At 37.5% G+C, this 27,978-nt stretch overlaps 1 protein-coding gene across 3 annotated transcripts in view; it reads right to left on the bottom strand.

Moving 5' to 3' along the window:
• PIK3R3 (phosphoinositide-3-kinase regulatory subunit 3) overlaps positions 1–27,978 on the bottom strand; it is a 96,712-nt gene that overhangs the window by 55,412 nt on the left and 13,322 nt on the right. The window contains exon 2 of one of the 3 annotated variants that reach the window (XM_043876752.1): positions 17,923–17,991. The exons of the other annotated variants lie outside the window; for them this stretch is intronic. Coding sequence (XP_043732687.1) covers positions 17,923–17,991 — 69 coding nt within the window. The remainder of the gene's footprint in view (positions 1–17,922; positions 17,992–27,978) is intronic. 3 annotated transcript variants of the gene reach the window in all.

The following is a 27,978-nucleotide window of genomic DNA, read 5'->3' as shown; positions in this document are numbered from 1 at the left end:
CATGGATGGATGCGAGAGTTGGATTATAAAGAAAGCTGAGTACCGAAGAATTGATGCTTTTGAACTGTGGTGTTGGAGAAGACTCCTGAGGGTTCCTTGGACGGCAAGGCGATCCTGGAGGAAATAAGTCCTGAATATTCATTGAAAGGACTGATGCTGAAGCTGAAGCTCCAATTCACTGGACACCCGACACAAAGAACTGACTCATCAGGAAAGACTCTGATGCTGGGAAAGATTGAAAACAGGAGAAGGGGATGACAGAGAATTAGATGGTTGCATGGCATCACTGATTCAATGGACATGAGTTCAAGCAAGCTCCGGGAGTTGGTGATGGTCAGGGAAGCCTGGCATGCTGCAGTCCATGGGTCGCAAAGAGTCGGACATGATTGAGCGACTGAACAGAAATGACATCAAAATCTTAATCTCAGGCTTTTCTTAAAAAACTGAAGGTCTGAAAATCCTAAACCCATATTGCCACAAAGCAAAAATTACTCCCTAGGGTCTCCCAAGATACCTAAGGCCAAGTATCAGCTATCATTTTGATTTTGCTAGTGTAGCACATGTTTAAAATATATAGTCTGCTTCACTCATAGCTACCTGTATACAGTCCAGGGACTGAACCCAGGACTCCCACATTGCAGGTGAATTCTTTACCATCTGAGCCACCAGGGAAGCCCTCCTGGTATACTAATTCACCCTAAGTCTATCAAAGCAAACAAACACTACAAATCTTGCTGTACAGAGCTTAATGAAAAATACTGGGACCAAAATGCCTCTCCAGTGGGGACATATGCCAATATTCACTGAGTGTTTACTTACTATGTGACAAGCATTGTTCTCAGTGCTTTACATATACTAGTTAATCTGACCCTCACAATAATCTTATAAAGGAGATACTACTATTATACCCCACCTCGTTACAAATACAAAACTGAAGCACAAAAAGATTAGATAGCCCATGCCCAACTAATAAGGGTTGGAAGTGAAGTGAAAGTCACTCAGTCGTATCCGACTCTTTGCAACCCCATGGACTATACAGTCCATGGAATTCTCCAGGCCAGAATACTGGAGTGGGTAGCCTTTTCCTTCTCCAGGGGATCAAACTCAGGTCTCCAACCCAGGGATCAAACCCAGGTCTCCTGCATTGCAGGCAGATTCTGTACCAGCTGAGCCACCAGGGAAGCCCTAACAAGGGTTGGAACTACATTTTAACCACTTCAAAGACTACCTCTTTCTTATACAGGAAGGAATGATCCTTTCTTAAGAAAATAATCTGCAACATGCTTTGGGAGATGCTTTTGAATGAAAGTGGTCGGTCATCCCTTCATAAGTCAACATACTAAATAAATAAAATAGAAAAATGTTTAAATGCAAATGCCAAAATGAAGTTTTGATACTATAAGCATGCCATGAGCAATTCTTACTGGACAGAGAATAAAAACTTAACATGAAATGGCATATACACATATTGAACATAAACTTTTAGATTAACATAAGGACATTTAAAAGAATTCGATATTATCCGACAAATTTCTTTCTGTGTAACAGAAAATGCTGCTTGAAAGCCTTACTAAATTGTGGCAACTGGTAACAAAGAACATTCACACCAAGTGAACTGAGCATTCTAAGAAAATTAATTCATGGCTAATGTATAACAAAGAGCTGCTAGCATATAGAACAAAGCTACTGGCCTATGAGTCAAAGGACTTGGGTTCTAATCCAGGATTTGCCACAATCGTGACCAAAAAGGGCCTTAGAGCCAATGGCAGTTTGTTTGTTTTTGGCTGTTGGGCAGTCATCTGCCCTCCCTTGGTAACAGACTGCACTTTCACCTGGTAGAATGACTCCTTCCCTGTACATGTCTTGGTAAATCAAGGTTTCCTGTTATCCCCAGGGCTAAGGGATTCAGGGATGGACACATAATCTGAATAAAGCAAACTGAATCTCTTCTCACAGGATTTTGAAACCTGAGTAAAATGACATAAAAGCTGGATGGGACTGGAGGTTCTAGCCAGAAATTAGGCAAGAAAAAAGAAATAAAAGACATCCAAGTTGGAAATTAAAAAGCAAGAGAATACCATGGTGGTCCAGTGGTTAAAGATTTGGTGTATTCACTGAGATGGCCTGGGTTCAATCCATGATCAGGGAACTAAGATCCTGCAAGTCAGGCAGCACAGAAGAAAAAAAAGGCAAAACTACCTCTATTTGCAGATGACATATTCTAAATATAGAAAGTCTCAATCAAAAATAAAACAAAAAACTACTAGAGCTAATAAACAAACAACTCAATCTGAAAAATAGGCAAAGGACATGAATAGATACTTCTCCAAAGAAGATATACAAAAGACCAATAAGCACATGAAAAGATTATTATTCATTATTAGGGAACTGAAAATCAAAACCCCACTGAATTATTACTTAATCCATTAGGATAGCTATTTTCAAAATAACAAAACAGCAAGTGATGGCAAAAACCTGAAGAAACTGGAACCCTGGTACACTGCTGGTGGGAATGTAAAAATGGTACAGATGCTGTGGTTCCTTAAAAAGTTAAACATATAAAATTACCAGATTATCCAGCAATTTCACTTCTAGGTATATACGCAAAATAATTCAAAGCAAGGGCTCAAACAGATACTTGTACACCAATGTTCACAGTAGCATTATTCACAATAGCCAAAGACAGAAACAACCTGATTCCATCAACAGAAGAACAGACCAACAACGTGTGGTATACAAATAAAAGGAATATTATTCAGCCTTTAAAAAGAATGCAATTCTGATGCAAGCGACAACATGAACAAATCCTGAACACATAATGCTAAGTGAAATAAACCAGACAAAAAAAGATAAATACTATTAACTCAGCTTAAATGATGTACCCAGCAGAGGCAAATTAATAGAGACAAAAAGTAAAATAGAAGTTACCAGGAGCTACGGGATAAGGAGAACGGAGGAATTACTGTCTAAAAGGTACTGAGGTCCTGTTAGAGATGATGACAAATTCTGGAAATGGACAGTAGTATTGGTTGCACAACATCATGAATTTACTTACGCCACTGAATTGCATACTTAAAATGGTTAAAATTATAAATCTTATATTTTGTATATATTAGAACAATTTTTTTACCTGCACAATTATCAACTTTTCCTTTTGTGTTTTCCTATGCAGTACCAAATAAATGGCTAAGGTGATTCCTACTAAAATCGTCATGACATAGAAAAAGCACTCTTCTGATGACACTGCAACAGTTTTCAAAGTGTGTTCCACAAACTCTCAAGAGCCCCTGAGACTTTTTTCAGGGAACATAAAAATCAAGACTATTCTCATATTAGTATTTCCTTTTTTACTTAGTTATGGTTCACTGAAGAGTGTATAAGTATATTCGATAAAAGATAAATAAAAGCAGTGGAATCAAACTGTACTATTTTATCAGTCTAGTCACTCAATTCTTTACTATCGCACATCTGAGTTTTAAAAAAAAGTCAGCTGGACTCAAAAATGTACAACATAAAGTAGTAAAATATTTTATTACATCTCTATATTTATTATTAAAATATATATACCTAAAATTTTATAAACCTTGACCTTAATATCTTTTTAATATTCTGGGTGACAAAATGAAAAATACATATAAAGCAGTTCTGCACAATGTAATATGACAGTTATGTTGAAGAAAAACACTAAGTGATTGACTTGCAAGCTATTTTCTCCACAGAATTCTGTTTTTAACTTTATTTTTTTTTATTATTTTTAACTTTAAAAATGGCTAACAAACTATAATTATTAAGATGGGTATTTGGCAAACATTTTTCTTAAAAATAAAGGCTCTCACTTTACAGACAACTATGGATAGTATTTGCTACCAATATAACAAAATTGAGCTTTCAAAAGAATATTACAACTTCTGAAAAAGTTGAAAGCGTCCCAATATTTTAAAACTTTGCTACTGAGGTCAACAGTGGTATTAATATGATTACTTAATATTGCAGAATTAAATGTGAAAACATGTGGAAGACCTACATAATTAAGTCAACCAGTAGTCTCAAAAAGACCACTACAGGTTAATTGTCTGTATTGTGTATGACCAGGCCATCCAGTCCCTGCTTCACCTACACCTTATTCACATGACTGATTTTCTGTGTTAATCATAGAATCTAATCAATCACCTGCTCCACCCCAGCTAGTGATTTTTTCAATCTTTAAATCAGAATTATCTCCACCGTGATAGCTTATCAAAGGCATATGCCCCTCTGTTAGTTTCCCCGGTAACCAATGAGCCAACATGATGTGAATCACCCCCTCCCCTTCCTCCAGTAGCCATCTGCTGTCTATGTAAGATTCACCCACCTGTGAAACTATTGATATCTCTGTCGCTGACTCCGAGCTCTTTCTTCAGTCTTTAAGCAGGGCAAGAACAGGCAGGGCTTGCAGGCCTGCAGGGTATAGCCTAACATATGCCCACACAATTCATATATTAAACCCTAACTCCCAATATGATGTTATTTGGAGGTGAGGGTCTCTGGGAGGTGATTAGGTCATGAGGATGTAGGCTTCATTAATGGGATCAGGATCCTTATAAAAGAAGACCCCAGAGACCTCCCTTAGCCGTCTAGACCCCACTTCTACCACATAAGGACACAGAGAGCATAGCCACCTATGAATGTGAAGGTGAGTTCTCACCAGATACCAAATCTGATGGCACCTTGATTATAGATTTCTCAGCCTCCAGAACCATGAACAATAAATTTCTGCTGTTGATGAGCTACCTTGTCTAAAATATTTTTGTTATGGTAACCCAAATGGACTACAACAATTTATGATGTTTTAAAATCATGCATGGCTAAGAAATCCACTAAAGTACAAGACAGACCAACGGACTATAATACAATAAGAGTCTGAAAAGCTGTTTGATAAGTTTTGTTGTTTTTTTTTTTCCCTCATGTTTCAGGTGTGCTGTGCAGCATGGGGGATTTTATTCCTAGACCAGGGATCAAACCCACTCCCCCTGCATTGGAAGCGCAGTCTTAACCACTGAACCACCGGGAAATTCCCTTTAAGATTTATTTAGTTATTTGGCTGTGGAAGGTCTTTGTTGCTGCACATGGGCTTTCTCTGTTTGTGGCGAGCAAGGACAACTCTTCATTGCAGTGCATGGGCTTCTCGTTGTGGTGGCTTCTCTTGTTGCAGATCACTGGCTCTAGCCACAAAGGCTACAGTAGTTGCAGCACATGGGCATGTAGGATCTTCCTGGACCAGGGATGGAACTAGTGTCCCTTGCACTGCAAAGTGAATTCTTAACCACTGGACCACAAAGGAAGCTGGATATGGTTTTTGATTCCACATTTCAACTAACCTTTAAGAAACTATTAAAGGTTTGCTGTAGCGTCAAGGAAGGGCTTAAACACTAATATTAATTATGTTAAAATATTCCTCCCTTTTGCAACTACGTATCTGTGTGAGACTAGATTTTTCTTCATAGACTTCAATCAAAACAACATATCACAACATATGAAAGAAGTAGATATAAGAATCCATCTGCCCTTTATTAACCAGAGATTAAAGAGATTTGAAAAAAAAAGAAAACCAATGCCATTCTTCTAAATTTGATTTAGAAATTATTTTTCATTTAAAATATGTCATTTATGTTACATTAATAGTTTTATTAATGTTATTTTTAAATGAATAAGGTAATCATTTTCAAACTTTCCCAGTTTTAGTTTCTAATATAGTAACAATAGATATAACTTCCATAAACAAAAACTCTTTAGGGTCTTCAATAATGTTTAAGGGTGTCAAGGTTCCAAACCAAAAAGCTTAAGAACTGCTAATTTAATCAGGCCTGTGTTTAAAAGGGGAATATTTTTTCTTATTGCCACTTTTTGTTCATGTACAAAAGGTTTATATATAACTGAATTGTTAAACCAAAAAAAAAAAAAAAAAGAGCTAAGATAAAGAAGAGGCTCAGATTCTGATCTGACACCCTATTCAGAAGGCCAGATGTATTATAGAACAAAACATGCCTCAGTGAAGGGGATCGAAATATGCCACTTTGGCATGAGCATTATTTTGAGCTAAGGCAATTAAGAAACAGCAGAGGGACTTCCCTGGTGGTTCAGTCGCCAAGACACCATGCTACCAATCAATGCAGGGGCCCTGGGTTCAATCCCTGGTCAGGGAACTGGAGCCTACATGTTAAAACTGAGTTCACATGCCACAACTAAAGATCCTGCATGCTGCAACTAAGACCCAGTATGGCCAAATAAATAAACATTTTTTAAGTGGATTAAACAATCACACATAAGAGCTGAAACCATAAAATTCCCAGAAGAAAACAGAAGGTAAGCTCCTTGACATAAGTCTTGGCAATGGTTTTTTGGGTTTGACACCAAAAGCAAAGGCAACAAAAGCAAAAATCAACAACTGGGACTACATCAAACTAAAAAGCTTCTGTACAGCAAAGAAAGCTATCAACAAAATGAAAAAGCAACCGACTGAATGGGAGAAAATAGCTGAAAGTCATATCAAGAGATTAATATCTAAAATATATTAAAAAGTTATGCAACTCAATAGCAAAAAATCTGATAAAAAATGGGCAGAGGATCTGAACAGCCACTTTTCCAAAAAGACATACAGATGGCTGTTACATGAAAAGGTGCTCAACATCACTACTTATCAAGGAAATCCAAATAAAACTACAATAGATATCACATCACATCTGTTAAAATGGCTATTATGAAAAAGACAAAACAGCTTCCCTGGTAGCTTAGTGGTAAAGAATCCACCTGCCAATGCAGTAGACATGGGTTCGATCCCTGATCTGGGAAGATCCCACATATGCTACAGAGCAACTAAGCCCACGAGCCACACCACTGAGCCTGTGTTATAGAGCCGGGAGCCACAGCTACTGAAGCCCAAACGCCCTAGAGCCTGTGCTCACAAGAGAGGCAACTGTAGTAAGCAGCCCACACACCACAACTAGAGAGAAAGCCCACGCAGCAACAAAGACCCAGAACAGCCACAAATAAATAAACAAAAAGACAAGAAATAACAAGTGTTGGCAAGGATGTGGAGAAAACAAAGCCCTCATGAATTGTCAGTAGGAATGTAAATTGGTACAGCAACTATAGATTCCTTAAAAAATGAAAAATAGAATTGATGTACAAACCAGCATCTCCACTTTTGGGTATTTATCCAAAAACAAAGAGAATATTCACTCAAAAAGAGAGAAGGGCCCCCATGTACACTGCAGCATAATTTACAATGGCCAAGATACAGAAACAATCTAAATGTCCACAGATGGATGCATAGATAAAGAAAACATATACAATGGAGGGAATTCCCTGGAGGTCCAGTGGTTAGGACTCAGTGCTTTCAGGCTTTCACTGCTGTGGCCTGGGTTCGATCCCTGGTCAGGGAACTAAGATCCCACAAGCCACATTGGCACAGCCAATGTGTATATACATATACACACACATATATAATAGAATATTATTCAGTCATAAAAAGAAAATAATCATTCCATTTGTGGCAACATGGATGGACCTTGAAGGCTTATGCTGAGTGAAATAAGACAGATAAATACTGTATGATCTCACTTGTATGTAGAATCTGAAAGAAAAAGAAAAAAACATAACTCATAGATAGAACAGATTGGTGACTGCCAGAGGCAAGGAATGAGAGACAAGCAAAATGGGTGAAGGTGGTGAAAAGATACAAATTTCCAGGTATAAAATAAATAAGTCCTGGGAATGTAATGTACAGCATGATGACCACAGTCAATAATACTATATATTATGTTCAAAAGTTACTAAGAGAATAATTAGTCTTAAAAGTTCTCATCATGAGAAAAAAATTTGTAACTATACGCGATGATAGATGTTAACTAGACTTACTGTGATCACTTCACAATATATACATATATCAAATCATTATACTGCATACCTGAAACTAACATAATGTTATATATCAATTATAGTCCAATTTAAAAGAAAAAATATGACATGCAAGCTCTTAAGCCTAACTGCTTCTTTGGGTTTTCACTTCTTTTCTGCGACACTCCTGTGCATGAGGGATAAACCTTTTTCCTTTGTTAATCTAGCAATTGTGAATTTAACTTGAAATCCCCAGTAACTGAACATATAAAGGAAGAGAAAAAGTTTTTTTTCTTACCTAGAGATGACACAGTGGACACCAAAAATATTTACTAGGCATTAACAGGATATTTAAGTTACCACTAAACCACACCTGAGTAACATATGCAGAACCAAGAGGCAAACATAAACGCAGTCATCTCTCTATTAGGAAAAAAGTCCCTAGGACCTCTGGCTTAGTCAACTGTTACTGGCAGTTGAGTATAACTCGAGATGGCCAACTAGTAGATCAGAAACTTTTTAATTCAATAAAGGCAAAGAAGAAATAAACTACTACTATTTCATGTTTCCTTTTTACAGTTAACTCATTTAAGCTATATTTAGATATTGATTCTGATCAATCACCCAAAAGTAAAAAAGGAACTTGCAATGCTTTCTTTAAATTGTTCTGTATCAACCTCTTACATTTGTTTTTTTTTTAAATTCTATCTTCTGCAAATATCCCTGACCTAAAAATTCTCAGTTTAAGAAAATGTTTCATTTATATAAACCTTTACCATATGTTTTTGAGAGTACTGTGTAAATAATACTAAGTAAATAAAGAAATTATCTTGTGAAGTATTGTCAAAGGCTTCCCTTGTAGCTCAGTTTGGAATCTGCCAGCAATGCAGGAGACCTGGGTTTGATTCCTGGGTTGGGAAGATCCACTGGAGAAGGAAATGGCAACCCACTCTAGTATTCTTGTCTGGAAAATCTCATGGACAGAGGAGCCTGGCAGGCTACAGTCCATGGGGTCACAAAAGTCAGACACAACTTAGCGACTAAACCACCACCTCCATTGTCAAAGGCAATCGATGTTATCAAGTACACATAACAGATCTGAAATATTTCATCAGACGATAAATTCTGACTACCTGAATAAAGTTTTAACCATGGTACTTTAGATGACCATTTTATTAAAAAATTACTCTGAATTTCTGGAAACATGAAAGCAGCAGTTACTAACCACTGCAAAGGAACCAGGGAACAAGAGAAAACTTCCCAGTACATTTATCTGTGAATAGTCTGAAATTACACACGGTTTTAAACACAAAAGTAACAAAACTAAATAATTCTATTAAAATTCAGTTCCTAGGGACGTCCCTGGTGATCTAGTGTTTAAGAATCCGCCTTCCAATGCAGGGGACATGGGTTCAATCCCTGGTCAGGGAACTAAGATCCCACACGCCAAGGGGCAACTAAGCCCATGCACCACAAACTACAGAGTCCACAAATGACAACTACCATGAAGCCCTTGCACCACAACAAAGATCCTGTGTGCCGCAACTAAGATCCGATGCAGTCAAAAATATATAAATAAATATTAAATAATAATAAATAAAATACAGTTCCTAAAACTGATGAACCTATTTCATTTTAGAGAACTTTTAAAAAAGAACCAGAAATACTGTGGATGCTGATATAATCTTAGATACAGAAAAATGCTTAGAAAAGAATAACTGGTGGATCAGACTATCCAGAGGAAAAAAACAACTATTCAGAAGGAAGAAAAAATTTTCACTTAAATCCTCAGCTTTTTGAAAACCTAAAAATAAAATTATGAAAATAAGAGATAAAGAAACAAAAACATTTCATCTTTCTAAAAGAAAACAATTGACACCTTTAACCAACTTCTTTTTCAAAGATAATGATTAAATACCATCCCCCATCCCAAGCTGCCACACTCCAATCCAGACTTCACAGGCTATTTGGCATACAACATTGAATTACAGCACAATTTTGTTCATGCATGAACAAATGCTATTTTTCTCCACTGAAATTTTCTCCCTGTAGCATGCTCATTAGTAACACTGACCCTTTCCTATGTCCCAAAAACCAACCTGCTTTGTGAGATAAATTCCGATCCCAAATCAGATATTGCTGGCAAAACTAATCTCTGAATGAAAACAGTACATAAGCCAATCACAACACAGAATTTCATTTGTACATTATTGACATTGAGACAGAAAACTGCAATTTCCAGCAAGTACTTCTAGTTGAGCTTCTTGGCTCAGTAAAATTGAAGTTATGATTTTATCTTGAGAAACATATATGTTATTTTCTTAAAATTATATTGCTTTTTTCTTTGAAAATACATTTTTCTGAAAGACTGTCTCATAAGCAAAAAAAAAAAAAATATTTAACAGTTAATAGAAGTAACATTTAATTAATAATTAAAAGTTAAAAAATTTAGTCTGTGGAGAAGGAAATGGCAATCCACTCCAATATTCTTGCCTGGAAAATCCCATGGACAGAGAAGCCTGTCGGGCTACAGTCCATAGGGTCGCAAAGTGTCAGGCTTAGTGACTAAATAGCAGCAGCAGAGACTCTTCTGCCTAGAAAAGTTTTCTGTACTACTTGTTCTGTCCAGAGTTCCAGGTCAGAATTGGGAAAAACAGCTGAACAATGGGTGTTGGGAGTCTTCAGATTGGGAAGATTTTGCAGATATTCAGACTATCTCCTTTGGACAGGAAATCCTTACAGTATTTTTTGTGTGTTGTAAACATAAGGCATTTCATACTTTCTAAATTGTTAGTCTGAGTGCTTTCACTACATCAAGACCCCTTAAAATTGAATGTGGGATTGATCCTCATGTTCTTTTACTCTCATTAGCACCTCAGATAAAATGCTAAATAAACCTCAGACTTTTTTAATATTTAAAAAAAAAACCATTCAGGTTGAAAGAGTAATGTGATTTCTGTTCCCTTTGTTTCTTTTCCCAACCTAGAGACAAGAGTTCCTTCAGATTTCAATTTATTTTGACACTGACTTTATTTTTTTGTCCACTTACATGATATAATTTAGGTAAATAGCAGTTCCTTCAGTTAAAATTAACTGCTTTGAAGATTCCAATAATATCTTCCTGATAGCAATGAATTCATTATATTTCTAAGGACTTCTCCATTGGAAAATATGATGATTATAACATGATAAGTTTTAGACATATTCCATTCAACTAAACAGAATACTATTTCTTAGTATTGCTCACAAACACATAGAAAGCTACAGGTCTAAAACAAAATCTCCAAGCTTGGCCATTATCTAGTAATGTAACCTTAAGAGTCCTCTTAAACTCTCTTGTCTTACCTATAAAATGTTTGATTACACCTAAATAGTTCCTCCTATCCTTGTGCTTGACTGTCCAAGAAAGACAGTATCTTAGGTAGATTTCATTTAAGGTTTGCTGTGTACCATGAATCACACTCCCAATTGGTACACTAAATGCAATTATGAAGACCGTAAAGTATTTTTAGGTGTTTCTTAAAAAAAAAAAAGAATCAGAAAAATAGCACTAAAATTTTTGAAGTAACAACAGAACTGAAGAGAACTAGGATTGGACATTAGGGGGAAAAGAGGAATTAGCAAAACAAAGGAGGCAACTCCTTCCAACTCATTGCATGAGGCCAGTATAACTCTGACACCAATACCAGAAAAAGACAACACAAGAGAAGAAAACTATGGACCCAATATCCCAATAGGAACAAAGATACAAAAATCTGCAATTAAATACTAGCAAACTAGCAACTCCAACAAAACATAAAAAGGATCATACACCATGACTAGGTGAGATTTGGTCCAGGAATGCAAGGTTGGTTCAACAAACAGAAATCAATGACATACCTTATTAACAGAATAAAAGAATAAGCTTTAGCCATCACAATAGATGCAGAAAAAGCACTTGACAAAAATCAATCTTTCAACATAAAAACACTCAACAAACTAGGAGCAGAAGGGATTTTCCTCACCCTGATAATGCAGCGGTCCCCAACCTTTTTGGCACCAGGGACCAGTTTCATGGAAGACAATTTTTCTATGGAAGGGAGGGAGGGCAGGGAAATATGTTTTAAGCAGTAATACAAGCAGTGGGGAATTATGGGGCGCTGCAGATAAAGCTTGGCTTGCTCTTCTGTTGCTCACTTCCTGCTGTGAGGCCTAGTTCCTAACAGGAACTTAAAAAAAAAAAGTGCAAGCCTCCTATAATCATATCCCAAAAGAAACCATTATTAACAATTTAGTTAGTAAAGAAAAAGTCAATTGAATTCCTATACACTAGCAATTAATAATCAAAACCGACATTAAGAAAACAATTCTCTGGTGGCTCAGTGGTGACCAGTCTGCCTACCAATGCAGTTGACATGGGTTCGATCCCTGATCTGGGAAGATCCCACATGCTGCAGAACAACTAGGCCTGTGTGCCACAACAACTGAGCCTGTATTCTACAACCTGGGAGCCATACCACTGAGCCCACATGCCACAACTACTAAAGCCCACACTCCCTGGAGCCCGTGCCCCATAATAAGAGAGGCCACTGCAATGAGAAGCCTGTACACCGCAACTAGAGAATAGTCCCCACTCACTGCAACTACAGTAGATCCTTGCTTACTGCAACTAGAAAAAAGTCTGTAGCAATGAAGACCCAGCACAGTCAAAAGTAAATAAGTAAATAAAAAATTTAAAAAAGAAAACAATTCTACCTAGAATAGCCCCCACAGGGAATAAAATATTGAACAGACATTGCAGCAAAGAAGATATACAAATGTCCAATATGCACATGAAAAATGCTCAACTTCACTAGTCATCAAGGAAATGTAAATCAAAACCACAATGAGATACCACTTTACATCTGCTAGAATGTCTACAATAAAAATGACAGATAACAGTGTTGATGAGGATGCAGAAGAAATGGAACTGTCATATGTTGCTGGCAAGGATGTAAGATCATGCAGCAGCCACTGTGGAAAACAGTTTGCCAGTTCCTCAAAAACTTAAACATAAAGTTACCATATGACTCAGCAATTCCACTCCAAGGTATTTACCCAAGAAAACGGAAAATTAAAAATTCTGCACATGAATGTTCATAGCGGCATTCTTCATAATAGCTGAAAAGTAGAAACAACCCAAATATCTATCAACTGATGAAGGAAAACCAAATGTGTGTTCAGTCACTCAGTCATGTCTGACTCTTTGCAATCCCATGAACTGTAGCCCACCAGGCTTCTCTGTCCATGGAATTTTCCAGGCAAGAATACTGGAGTGGGTTGCCACTTCCTTATCCAGGATCTTTCCAACCCAGGGATTGAACCTGCATCTCTTGTGTCTCCTGTATTGGCAGGTGGATTCTTTACCACTTAAACAAACGTGGTAGATACATAAAGTGGAATATTACTCAGCCACAAAAAGAAATGAAGCACTGATATATGCTACAAATAGATGAACCTTGAAAACATTTTGCTTTCTGAAAGAAGTCAAACACAAATGGCTATATACTGTATCATTCCATTTATATGAAATGTCCAGAACAGGCAAATCCATAAAGACAGGAGTAGGTCAGTGGTTGCTATGGGCTTGGGTAAGCAGAATAGGGAGTAACTGCTAAGGATACAAGGTTTACAACATTTTATGGGGGTGCTCTGTGCTACATGCAGCATGTGGGATCTTAGTTCCCATGTCCCCTGCAGTAGAAATGCAGAGTCTTAACCACTGGACCACCAGGGAAATTCCTACATTTTTTAGTGTTCTGGAATTAGTTGGCTGCACAACTTTATGAATATACTAAAAGCTACTGAATTGTATATTTTAAAATGGTGAATATAACAGCATGTGAATTATATCTCAATAATAGAAAAGAAGGCAAACAAAGTTACTTTTTTTTTTACAAAGTTACTTTTAAAATTCCAATTTAAAACAGACTTTTATCAGGCCTTTTTAAGAGACCTTCTGTAACCTCATAACAAAGAAAATATAAAAATACACACACATAAAGACCAATCACAGAGTGATGTGTTTCAAATCAAGCCTTATCTTCAACCCAGTACTACAACTTTATATATATCACAGAAAAACTACCTGGTCTTGATCCTTCTCAGTTATACTTCATTGTATGTCTGACTGTTCCTTTTCAGACTCCTTGCCAAACTTTTCTTCCTCTGCCACTGCTTTTTAAATCTCCCAAATTCCCTTATTATTTTCCCGCAGGGGCTCCATCTCCTAAAATATTTTGTCTCTTTATAACTTTCAGAAGGAAGAATCATTCCATAGCATTTCACTCTGTACATGTCTTTAAGATTCGTTTATATTGATAGATGTGGTGTTGTTCAGTTGCTCAATCGTGTCTGACTCTTTACCCATGGACTATAGCACGCCAGGCTCCCCTGTCCTTCACCATCTCCTGGAGCTTGTTCAAACCCATGTCCATTGAGTCGGTGATGCCATCCAACCATCTTGTCTTCTGTCATCCCCTTCTCCTCCTGCCTTCAGTCTTTCTAACATAGTCTTTTTTCTAACATAGTCTTTTCTAATGAGTCAGCTCTTTGCATGAGGTTTTCACCAAAGTATTAGACCTTCAGCTTCAGCATCAGTCCTTCCAATGAATACTCAGGACTGATTTCCTTTAGGATTGACTGACTTGATATTCTTGCAGTCCAAGGGACTCTGAAGAGTCTTCTCCAACACCACAGTTCAAAAGCATCAATTCTTCAGCATTCAGCCTTCTTCATGGTCCAACTCTCACAACCATGCATGACTACTGGAAAAACCACAGTTTTGACTACATGGACCTTTGTCGGCAAAGTAATGTCTCTGCTTTTTAACATGCTGTCTAGGTTTGTCATAAGTTTTCTTCCAAGGAGCAAACATCTTTTAATTTCATGGCTACAGTCACCATCTGCAGTGATTTTGGAGCCCAAGAAAATAAAGTCCGTCACTGTTTCCATTGTTTCCTCATCTACTTGCCATGAAGTGATGGGACTGGATGCCGTGATCTTCATTTTTTGAATGTTGAGTTTTAAGCCAGCTTTTTCACTCTCCTCTTTCACCTTCATCAAGAGGCTCTTTAATTCCTCTTTGCTTTCCGCCATAAGGGCGGTGTGATCTGCATCTCTGAGGTTATTGGTATTTCTCCCAGCAATCTTGATTCTAGTTTGTGATTCATACAGCCCGGAACTTTGCATGATGTATTCTACATATAAGTTAAATAAGCCAGGCAACAATATACAGCCTTAACGTACTCCCCTCCCAATTTAGAACCAGTCCATTGTTCCATGTCTGGTTCTAACAGTTGCTTCTTGACCTGCATACAGGTTTCTCAGGAGGCAGGTAAGGTGGTCTGGTATTCCCATCTCTTTTAAGAATTTTTTCCACAGTTTGTTGTGATCCACATAGTCAAAGGCTTTAGCATAGTCAATGAAGCATATGTTTTTCTGGAATTCTCTTGCTTTTTCTATGCTCCAATGGATGTTGGCAATTACATGTAGCTGTGGTTATTTTCACTGTTCCCTACTACTACATAAATATTCTACAATTCCTTCACTCTATTATTGATGCCTTTTGAGCAGTGTGCAGTTTTTTGCTTTAACAAATAATATTGCTATGAACTTTCTCATATTGTTACACATACAAACTCTTGCCCACCTTCTCAAGTTTCCCTAGGGTATACACTATGTTAGATACTTCTAAACTATCTTCTAAAGTGGAGTTTCAAGTGATACTCCACTCCCCACAGCAGTACATGAGAGTTCCCATTATTCCACCTCCTTACCAAAATGACAAGTATGATGTATTATTTGAGGTTTTAATTTGCATTTCCATGACTAAGATTAAAGACTTCTTCATGTTTATAGTTCATTTGCATTTCTTCTATCAATTTCCAGTCCACTATCATTATTACTGGTTTATAAAATATTCTTTGTATACCTGTATATTAATTATTTTAAAAATATATTTATTTATTTTTGGCTGCGCCAGGTCTTAACTGTGGCAAGAGGGCTCAGTAGTTGCCCCGAGGCATGTGGGATCTTAGCTCCCCCACAGGGATTGAATCTGCATTCCCTGCATCCCATGGCAGATTCTTAACCACTGGACCACCAGGGAAGTCCCTATTCTTTTTAGTTAAGTGTTTTACAAACATTTTCTCCTAGATGATAGGGTATATTTCATTTCATGTTTTCTTTTGACAACTGCAAATTTTTTTATTTTGATAATAGATACATTTGTTAGTATTCTCCTTTGTCATTCAAATTACAAATTATTTCTAAAAGTTTTTCATATTTACATCTTTAATTACTACAGAGCAACTAACACTTTCACTTTCTTACTTGTATATATGCTGTGAATGGAAATTCCATTATTTTCATATAGATATCCCATTGTTTCATTACCATTTAAACTGTTTAGTCAGTCCATTATTTCCTCACTCATCTGCAAAACTAACAGAAAGTAATATATACATATAAAGGAAGAATATTCAGCCACAAAAAGGAATGAAGTTCTGATACATGCTACAAAATGGATAAATCTTGGAAACATCATGCCAAATGAAATAAACCAGACATAAAAGGACAAAAATTTATGATTCTATTTATACAAAATACCCAGAACAGTCAAATGCATAGTTATTTTTCTAGACTCTAGAAGAATTTATCTAAAGTTATAATTATCCATGAATGTCTGATAGAACTAACTTGTAAAGTCTGAACTCATAAGTCTGATAAGGGTGGCTACTATAAAAAAAAACAAACAAAACGGAAAATAAGACAAGTGTTGGTGAAGATCTAGAGAAGCTGGAAACTTCTGTTGGTAGGATTGTAAAATGGTCCAACCACTAGGGAAAACAGTATGGAGGTACCTCAAAAAATTAAAAATAGAAATACCATTTGAGGGACTTCTCTGGAGATATAGTAGTTAAGACTCTTCACATCCACCGCCAGGGTCACGGATCAATTCCTAGTCAGGGGACCAAGATCCCACATGATGTGCAGTACAGCACCCGAAAATTAAAAAATTAAAAGAAAAAAATAAATAAGCAAAAAAGAATTTAAAAAGAAATACCATTTGATCCAACAATTCCAATCTGAGTATATATCCAAAAGAATTGGAAGCAAGGTCTCAAAAGAGATACTGGATACCTACCTTCACAACAGCACTACTCACAATTGCCACCAGTGAAAACAACCCTAACGTCCCTGAGAGATGAATGGATAAAGAAAATGTGGCATATACATACAATGAAATATTAGCATTAAAAAGGAAGGAAAACATGTCACAGTCTACAAAATAGATGAATCTTAAGGATATGATATGAAGTGAATTACACTCACAAATAGACACTGTATGATTCTTCTTATATGAGGTATCTAAAGTAGTCAAATTCATAGTAACATGAAGTAGAATCATGGTTACCAGGTGCCAAGGTGAGGCAGAAAAGGGAGTTGTTTAATGGGTACAGCATTTCAGATCTGCAAGATGACAAAGTGCTGGAGATATGCTCTATAATAATGTGAATATGCTTAACTCTACTGAACTACACACTTAAAAATGGTTAAGCTGGTAAATTTCTGAAGTTTTTTTTTTAATCATGATTTTAAAAATATATGGACCTGGAATTGTTTTTAGTAGGGTACATTTCCTTAATCACAAATTCAATTTCTTTTATGGTTAAAAGACTATAAAGATTTTTAATTTCTTTTCAAATCAGTAATAGTAAGTTTTTCATAGTTGTTTTCAAAATGTGCTTTCCCTATGGAAGCTACCTTTACACAGCTCATTAAATTGTTTTATCTTTACTTCTTTGCAGTTACCAAATGAGTCCTATATTACAAAGTATCAAGTACTCATTTGAAGCCACAATCTATTACATACTGACTTGATCTAAAAATGAGACAGCCTGCAATGGTGACTACTTTGCAGAAATTTACAGACAGCAATTATAGGCATCTCCAAATATAAAACCTGATAAATAATAAATCCACACAGAGCAACTCCTACTATGAGTAATGTGAGATCATACTTACTATATCCTTTCTGATGTGTTCTTGAAGATTCCTTAATGTAAAATATTCTATATTCAAATGTTTCTTCCACTAAAACAATAGAAGGAAAGTGTCAAGACTGGGAGAAAGGAAATTTAAACCTACTTTAAGGTTTAAGGAATTTTAAACCTTAAAAAGTACTTATTTTTCACCATTTCAATTCAGCATGAAAAAAACTAATTTTCGGTGGCCTTTTTATTGTTGTTTTAAATGAAGTGTTTTCTACTAACCAATGTAAAAATAATACCCAGATAAAAATTACTGTGTAAGGAGAAAAATAACCTAAGATTAATATGTAGATAAATAGGCTGATTTATATTTATATTTGAAACCTGTCCTAGAAGACCTACTAAGGAGTTCATGAGTCAACTAGCAAAGCTGATTGGAAGCAAATTTCTTCCATTCCTTCTAAAGCAGTCTTGAACGCAATACACTTAAGATCTGGAAATTATGTTGAGTCCTTACAACATCTATAGATAGCCTTGGTCTTTTTACTAAAAATAAGCAAAAATAATTTTTTTTTATCTGAGCAAAACGCCCCAGGAACATGAATGCTGCTGCTGCTGCTGCTAAGTTGCTTCAGTCATTTCCGACTCTGTGCGACCCCATAGACGGCAGCCCACCAGGCTCCCCCGTCCCTGGGATTCTCCAGGCAAGAACACTGGAGTGGGTTGCCATTTCCTTCTCCAATGCATGAAAGTGGAAAGTGAAAGTGAAGTTGCTCAGTCATGTCGACTCTTAGCCACCCCATGGACCACAGCCTACCAGGCTCCTCCGTCCATGGGATTTTCCAGGCAAAAGTACTGGAGTGAGTTGCCATTGCCTTCTCCCAAAACATAATATACTAGACTATTATAGGAAACCTTTTCTTAATGCGGAAAATGTAAATCAAAGAAACTCCCCTGGCGGCCCAAAAAAAGACTATCCTACCTATCCTTCATGGGCTTCCCAGGTGGCTCAGTGATAAAGAATCTGCCTGTCAATGTAGGAGACATGGGTTCAGTCCCTGGGTTGGAAAGATTCCCTGAAGAAGGAAATGGCAACTCACTCCAAGAATACTTGCCCAGGAAACCCAATGAACAGAGGAATCTGGTGGGCTACAGCCCATGGTGTAGCAAAAGAGTAGGACACAATTCAGCAACTAAAACAACAACTTGAACTTCATAGTCCAAGTTCAAGTATCATCTCCAAAGTCCTTCATGCACCCATGATCTCCCTCTTCTCTTGAACTTCTAAGAGCACTTGTTGGTATATTTTGATAGTTATCTATTGCTTATATTATTACTCTCCTGAGTCTGTTTTTTTAACTGAGAAATGAAAATTCAAGCAACATGTGAGGAAACTATTAAATAAGACTATTTAAATAAAATAATGCCTGACACAGTAACTACTCAATAAGTACTATAATAGTTATTACTCTGCCATTCACCAAATTTATAACTCTGAACAGTCACCTTTGCTAAATCTCATTTTCTTCACCTGTAAAGCAGAGATAATAATCCCTGTCGAATGACTGTCTATGTGTTAACAGGGGCAACTAAGACTCCTGGCTTTGAGAGGTTTTTTCATTATTATGCCTAAGATAACCCCTAGAGTACTACAGTTGATCATTTCTAAATCTTTGTACAACCTACAGCACTTTTATTACTTTAATACTATAAAATAAGCACTTTATAAACATAAATTTTAACAACTGTAAGAATTTTTTATGAATATGTCATAATTCACTTAACTTATGTCCTCAGTGTTGAGCATCAACCACTTTCTTACCAATCTCTCTTCCCAGCTCCTTGCTGGTTCTTCTACCACACCAGCTCAGTACATCTCTTCAACCATGGAAAGTCATCCAACCATCTGCTTCCTCTGTTCCTATACCACAACTGCTGAGTGCTGCTAAAGAAAATTACAACGAGCTGGGAATCTGTGCCGCTGCAAACCAGTAAGTCTCTAACCTTCATTGACATTAACTATGTTATTAGTAAATCATTTATATGCCTCTGATCAGTGGCCCTTCCCATTCCACACAGTGATCACTCTATACACCTCTTCTATTACACCTGCCTTCTACCAGAGAAAAAGAAGTCTGATCTCACCCAATTTTCCAACCTACATTGTTCTTCAAACTCATCTTCTTTCTTCTAAGTGTTAGACAAAGGTTGGGTTAACAATTCCTCTCACCTACAAACACATTACTTTCCTGTTCCATCAAATCACACCCTCCCATATATTCAGTCTTATCTCCGCTTTATCATCTTCACTAAAATAACAGTGTCCTCAAGGAGTTCCATTTTCAGTGCAAAGACAGGTTAACAGCTGCACTGTAATGAATAAGTTTTATGTTAAAAGGTTCAGCAGAGCTCCGTGAAATCAGAAGATTCTGCTCTTTTGCTTTTTAAAATATTTACTTATTTATTTGGCTGTCAGGTCTTAGTTGTGGCATGCAGGATCTTTAGTTGGGGCATGTGACACCTAGTTCCCTGATAAGGGATCAAACTTAGGTCCCCTGCATTGGAAGAACAGAGTCTTAGCCACTGGACCACCATAAAAGTTCCAGATTCCTCTGTCTTAAAATATATATATATATATGTTTCTCAGATCTATGTCTCTCTCTTTTGCTACTTCTCACTTTTCCCTCACAGCAAATGTTCTAAGAGTGGTCTATATTTGTAGTCTCTACACTCTCACCTTTCATCCACTCTTCAACCTACTGTAATCTGATTTCCAACCCATTCACTAAAGATATGTCTTGTTAAACTCTTCTCAATAACAAAGTCCAGCAGAAACTTTTTTATCTTCATGTCATAAACTCACCTTAGGTTTTACATGCTAAGTCATTTTTTTCTTCCTAAAAATTTCCCCAGAGATCAGTCTTCTTTTCCTACCTTTCCTGCTGCTTTGAGTCTTTAATCTAATCATACTGCTTTAGCATAGTATGTTTCAGGAGTTCTATACTACCTATAAGATAAAGTCCAAATTCTTTGGTATGGAATATAAGCCCTTCAAAGTCTGGCCCTGCTTACTTTTCTAAGCTCATTTTCCTATGACTTTCCCACAGGCACCTTTCACCCTAGCCACACCTGAATACCCACAGCTCATCCAACAACCTCTCACGCCTCTGCACATATGGTTCCCTGTTCCACAGGGAATGCCCGTTCCTCTGTTTCTCCTTCTCTTTCTTCCTCTCTCCCGCTCCTCTCCCCTCCCTCTCTCTCCCTCACCCTTTCTCCTCCCTCTCTCCTGTCTTTCCCTCTCCTTTCCATTTCCCACCATGCTCTCCTACCCAGCTACTTTTAAGATTCAGGTCTTATACAATTTTATCAATGAAACTTTCCCTCACACTTTTTAGACCTAGGTAAGCACTACCTCCTCTTTGATTCCACAGAGCTCTGCTGAACCTTTTAACATAAAACTTATTCATTACAGTGCAGCTGTCGACCTGTCTGCACTGAAACTGGAGCTCCTTGAGGACACACCTTTTCTTATTTATCTCTGTGTCTCCAGTGCTGAGTCTCCACTGATACAAGGCATTCGGTAAGTATTTGTTGAATGAATGCATGAGATGGGCAGCATTTAGGCTAACCATGAAGAAAAAGGGAAGATTCAAGAACAATTATGCTGAAAAAACAGCAATAGACTTTTCTTAAGGCAGAAAAAGAAGAAAAGGTCAGTCTGGTAGAGCCAAGCACACACTAGAGTTAGACAGCTTCTAACAAGTAAGACATGCAGCTGCCTCTGGCAAAGCCTCCAGCACAGGTCCCTCACCTTAACTTTGCTAACACTTCCCTACCACTGTGTCACAAAAGCACTGAATTGCAAGAAGAGTACCTACTATATGCCAGATACTAAGCATCAGTTTGTTATATGTGTATATATATGTGTATTTGTGTATATATATTACATTTTATAATTTGTATAAAAATCTTTGTGAACTAAGTGCTACTACTCCTGACAGACTTTATTTTCTTGGGCTCCAAAATCACTGCAGATGGTGACTGCAAGCCACGAAATTACAAGACAACTGCTCCTTGGAAGAAAAGCTATGACAAACCTAGACAGCATATTAAAAAGCAGAGACATTATTTTGCCAACAAAGATCTATACAGTCAAACTTATGGTTTTTCCAGCAGTCATGTATGGATGTGAGAGTTGAATCATAAAGAAGGCTGAACACCGAAGAATTGATGCTTCTGAGCTGTGGTATTGGAGAAGACTCTTGAGAGTCTCTTGGACTGCAAGAAGATCAAACCAGTCAATCCTAAGGGAAATCAATCCTGAATATTCATTAGAAGGACTGATGCTGAAGCTCCAACACTTTGGTCACCTGATACAAAGAGCCGACTCATTAAAGACCCTAACACCGGGGAAGATTGAAGGCATGAGGAGAAGGGGATGACAGAGAACAAGATGGTTGGATGGCATCACTATCTCAATGGACCTGAGTTTGAGCAAGCTCCGGGAGATGGTGAAGGACAGGGAAACCTGGTGTGCTGCAGTCCATGGGGTCACAGAGAGTGGGACACGACTGAGTGACTAAACAACAATTCCCATTTCACAGATGAAGATTGTTCAATGTCATTCAGTTGTTAAGCAGACAAAATTCAAACCGGTCTTCTAAAAAAGCACAATCCTCTCTCTCAAGCCATCAACTACATGAAATAGGACTTAAAAGTTTCTAGTGAAAAAAAAAAAGTTTCTAGTGATCTTTCATATCATGTTTAAGGCTACCTTTAAGATGTCCCTCTATGGCAGATGTTGGAGAATATTCAAAATTAAGATAAGACATTCACCAAGCTTCTTCTCTGCTAATAAGGGTTCTCTCTATCTGTACTTATAATTCCTCATTCATCAAACCCTAAGAAACACAGATAGTGAAATTTTTATTCTCCACTTTCAAGTCTACAGTAGATAGAATAGGGCCCTCTGAGGATGTCGACATCCCTAGAATGTCCCCGCAACCTGTGAATATGTTACATTACACGCCAAAAGGGACTTTTTGTAGATTGATTAAGTCAAGAATATTGAGATGGGAAGATCATCTTGGATTATCCAAGTGGGCTAGAGAAATCACAAAGGTGCCCATAAAAGGAAGGCAATAATATCAGAGTTAGAGAAGGCGATATGACAACAGAAGCAGAGGTCAGAGAGAGAGAGTTTTGAAGATGCAATGCTACTGACTTTGAAATAGAGTAAGGGACCAGGAGCCAAGAACACAGACAGCTTCTAGAAAGTGGGAAAAGCAAGAAAATGAATTCCTCTCCAGTGCTTCCAAAAGGAATATGCCCTGCCAACACCTTGATTTTAGAATTCTGACCTCCAGAACTGCAAGATAACAATGTTTTAAGCCACTAATTTTAAGGTAACTGGTTATGGTAGCAATAGGAGACTAATACAGAGTTTCTACATAACAATGCCTGAGAGTAAGAGCCAGCTTCAAGATTATCTTTCTGAAGATTAATTTTTTTTAACTGTAGTATCTACTCATAAATCTTTTCTCTTTTTAAATATACTTTTAGGGACTTCCCGGGTGGCTCAGAAAGAATCCGCCTGCCAACACAGGAGACACGGGTTCAATCCCTGGTCTGGGAAGATCCCAGATGACGTGGACCAGCTAAGCTTGCATGCAACAACTAACTATTGAGCCTGTGCTCTAGAGGCCAGGAGCTGCAACTACTAAAGTCCAAGTGCCCTAGAGCCTGTGTTTCACAACAAGAGAAGCCACAAGAACTGTAACTAGAGAGTAGCCCCCGCTCACCACAAGCAGAGAAAAGCCCGTGCAGCAACAAAGACCCAGCAGAGCCAAAAATGAGTAAATAAAATTAAATGTACTTTTAACATTGTTTTTGATGTACAATAACAAATGTAAGACAAAATTATCCACAATCCTATTATTACTCTTTTCATTTGATCATATTCTAGTTCTTTTCCTTCACTGTATTCCATTTTTACATATTGGTAGCAATAGCAAGGAATGGATATTATAGCCTACACTTTAATAATATTCCATGAGGTTTTTTTTTCATTTTGCTTCATTTTTTCCCTGCGATCCTTCTACCCCTCTCCTTTCCAATCTCACATAAGCTTCCTTTGTTGCTCCTGCAACATTTCAAAAATACTCCTAGCTCAAGGTCTTTGTATGTTATCGCTGTTCATTCCGCCTGTAATACCCTTCATTCAACTATCCCCACAGCTCACTCCATTTCCTTTAGGTCTCTGCCCAAAATGTCACCTTAAAATATTTGCAAACATGTAGTAAACAAGAACTGAGACTCATATTTATAATTCCTACAAACCTAAGAAAAACTAAACAATCCCATAGAAAAATGGGCAAAAGACATGAAAAGCTATTTTACAAGAAGATAAACAAATGGCTATAAAAGATTGTAAACCTGATTAAGAATAAGAAAAATGCAAATGAATCTAATCCACAAGGAGGGATTTCCCTGGTGGTCCAGTGGTTAGGAATTCATCTTCCAATGCTTAGGATGTGGCTTGACGCTGGTTGGGGGAACTAACGTTCCCCCAGCATCATGGATCCCACATGCCGTGGGGCAACTAAGCCCACACACCACAACTAACAGCTGGTGCCACCAAAAATAAATAAATAAACAAATATTTTTAAAATAAATGAACTACAATGAGATACTACTATACACTTGTGAGATTTGCAAAAATTTAAGGGTCTGACAATACCAAGGGTTATTGTAGATGTAGAACAACAAATATTGTTACAGAAGGCAATAATTTGGCATTCTCTACATATATTCTATAAACAAGAATTCTGAATCCAAGAAAAACAAGGAAGTAACTGTATTACAAAGTCAAGTCAAGCCAACAGAAACTTAATGTATGGCTCAGGAAACTCAAACAGGGGCTCTGTATCAACCTAGAGGGGTGGGATGGGGAGGGAGATGGGACGGAGGTTCAAAAGGGAGGGGATATATGTATACCTGTGGCTGATTCATGTTGGGGTTTGACAGAAAACAACAAGATTATGTAAAGCAATTATCCTTCAACAAAAAAAATAAGTTAAAAAAAAAAAGCCAAGTCAATGGTTACCTCTGGTAGGGAGAAGAGAAGGGGGTATATAATTGGAAAGGGGTATGCTTTTGGCTTCTGGGAAGTTATCTTCACCATCTTTATCTAAGTGGAGGTTACAAAGTTGCTCACTATATGAAGTCTGTAATCTGTACATTTATGTTTATATACTTACACATTTTATATATTCAAAGACATACCTTTTCATGTCTTTTGCCCATTTTTATATGGGATTGTGTATTTTACTTCACAATACAAAGGTTAAATCACCATATGGGTGAGGCCTTCTCTTGACTACCCAAAATAAAACAGTAATTCCTTCTCTGATTTCCATCTCCATAAGCCAGTAGCCATTTTGTTTTGTTTCTCTCTTTTTTTTTTTAGCTGCCCTGAGCTGTCTGTGGGATTTTAGTTCCCTGACCAGGGACTGAACCCAGGCCCTCTGCAGTGAGAGTGTGGAGTCCTAAACACTGGACTGCCAGGAAATTTCTGAGCCAGTAGATTTTTTTCTTATTTCTTTGTTGTAACCTAACATAACCTATGTATTTGCTTAATTTACTGTCATATTTCCTCCTGTATAAAGCAAGGACTTTGTTTTGTTCATTGCTATACTCCCAGCCATTAGAAGAGTACCTAGAAAAAAACACATCTTTACACTGGGTTGCCATTCCATTCTCCAGGGGATCTTCCCAACCCAGGGATCAAATCTGGGTCTCCTGCACTGCAGGCAGATTCTTTAACATCTGACCCACTAGGGTAAAGCCCATTTTTCACATATGCTCCTAGCCATTAGAAAAGGACCTAGAATAAAATACACCTTTACACTTTTATCCATATGATCCAAGCCTAACCTTCATCTTTATTTATTTTAAATAAATAAGTTTTTGGTTGTTTTGGGTCTTCATTGCTACACGGGCTTTCTTTAGTTGCAGCAAACTGGGGCTACTCTTTGTGGCAGTACATGAACTTCTCACAGAGATGGTTTATCTTGGGGAGCATGGCCGCTAGGGCACTTGGGCTTCTGTAGTTGCAGCACCCAGGTTCAACTGCTCCATGGCATGTGAGATCTTGCTAGATCAAGGATCAAACCCGCATCTCCTGAATTGGCAGGCAGATTCTTAACCACTGGACCACCAGGGAAGTCCGTCCTTCCTCTAAATTGGGTCTCTTAGTTTATGGTACCACCATCTCCCAAGCCAGAAAACTAAGTCTTTGATTTTTGAGAGTCTTTGATTTTTCTCAAGACAGTCTCTAAGTCCCATTATTCTACTTCTTAAACAACTCTTCCTCTTCATTCTCTCTGCTACTATCTTCCCTTGGGCTTTTTTTTGGAGGTGGGGGGGGGGGGAAGGAATCATCACATAATTTACAGTTATTTGTTTTTAATAATCAGAAGATAAAACAGAAGCACAATCTCTGGTTATAAATCTAACATGGGTATAGATGTAGAACTATGTGGGTTGGTAGTTAAGATTAGTGAGTCCACATGAACTGTTGTGCACAAGGTCTCCCCACCTCCATGCTGTTCTTTTTTTTTTCCCCCTTTACCTTAGGCTTTCATAACATCTTTCATCTGTACTGAAATAGCCTCCTAAAGAGTTTACCTCCTTCAATCTGGCTTTCCTCCAATCTATTTTTTACTTTGCAGCCAATATATTCTTCTCCCTACTTGAAACCAATTAGTCAGTAGCTCCCCAACTGCCCACAGGAAAAAGATCCAACCTCTAAGTATAGCATTCAGGGCCTTTCATGAATTGGCCCTCACCTATATCTCCAGACGCATTTACCACCACTTCCCACTTCATACTTGTTTCAGCAAAACTGAATTAGTTACAGTTCCCAAAACATATCAAGTTGTGTCTATTCATCCAGGCTGTTACCTCTCTACTACCTGACCAGTAAACCACTCCCTGTTTATACTTTTTTATTACTATACTTAAAATATTCATTTAACCAATATTTACTGAGCACCTCTATGTACCAGAGACAGTGCTATGTATAGGAGACCCAGCAGTTAATTATGGACTCAGCCCTTATCCTGAGGAAATTTATCATCTAATGAGGACTAAAGACACTCAACAATTAATAGTAAGTGTGGTTAAAGATTATAAAGTGGGTAATATAGTATATAATGCAAATGTATGTTAGCTGATAGGCATGAGAAATGGAGGAAGTAATAAAGAGAAGTCTACATGCATTTGTTTACAGGTGGGTATTCCTTAATTACAGTCTGAGCTCCTTAAGGATAGGGATTATGCCATCTTTATATCACTAGCTAGGACAGTAAATAGTAATGTATAGTAATGTGCATTGTATACTACAAAGATCACTGACCTATTAACTCTCAGACTAATCCCTTTGGCCAGGTGAATGCAGTGTTCTTATTGACCAGGCCTGGGTCATATGCCCACCCCTTAAAGCCAATGGATTAGATCAACCCTACCTAAGCCACACTAACTGCAAATGGGGGAGGAATGGTTCCAAAACAAAAATCAGGAAGCTTGTTACCCAAATAAGAGGGAAGGTTAGTTGGACAGGCAAAAACAGCAAGCAGTTCTCTCTTTAGGGGACACTGTAATTATCTCAAAACGTGCCTTGTTTCTTCCCCACACTGGTAAGGAGTTTATATGGGACTGACCCCTTCCCCAGCTCCAGGAGGAGGCCCTGATTCCACACAACAGTGGTTCTCAAAGTGTGGTGTGCAGACCAGTCAAAGCAGTAACATCTGGAAACTTGTTACAAATTTTTAGAACCCAATCCCAAACCTAGTGAATCAAAAACTCTGGAGGTAAGGCCTAGTATTCTTTTTTTTTTTTTTTTTACAAGTCCTCCAGGTGGTTCTGATGCTCTCTCAAGTTTACAAGACAGAGAAAGCTACAATTAGTAATTCAAGGAATCCTGATTTTAAGACAGTGATCCTTTGGGACACAGGACAGTCTAATTAGTGACAAACTCAGGATCTTTGTGTTATATTTGTGGGAAGCATCCTCCCTACCCTCCACC

Source organism: Cervus elaphus, chromosome 20 (genome assembly GCF_910594005.1).
Source record: "Cervus elaphus chromosome 20, mCerEla1.1, whole genome shotgun sequence".
NCBI lineage: Eukaryota > Metazoa > Chordata > Mammalia > Artiodactyla > Cervidae > Cervus > Cervus elaphus.
This window is presented reverse-complemented; position numbering and strand designations above follow the sequence as displayed.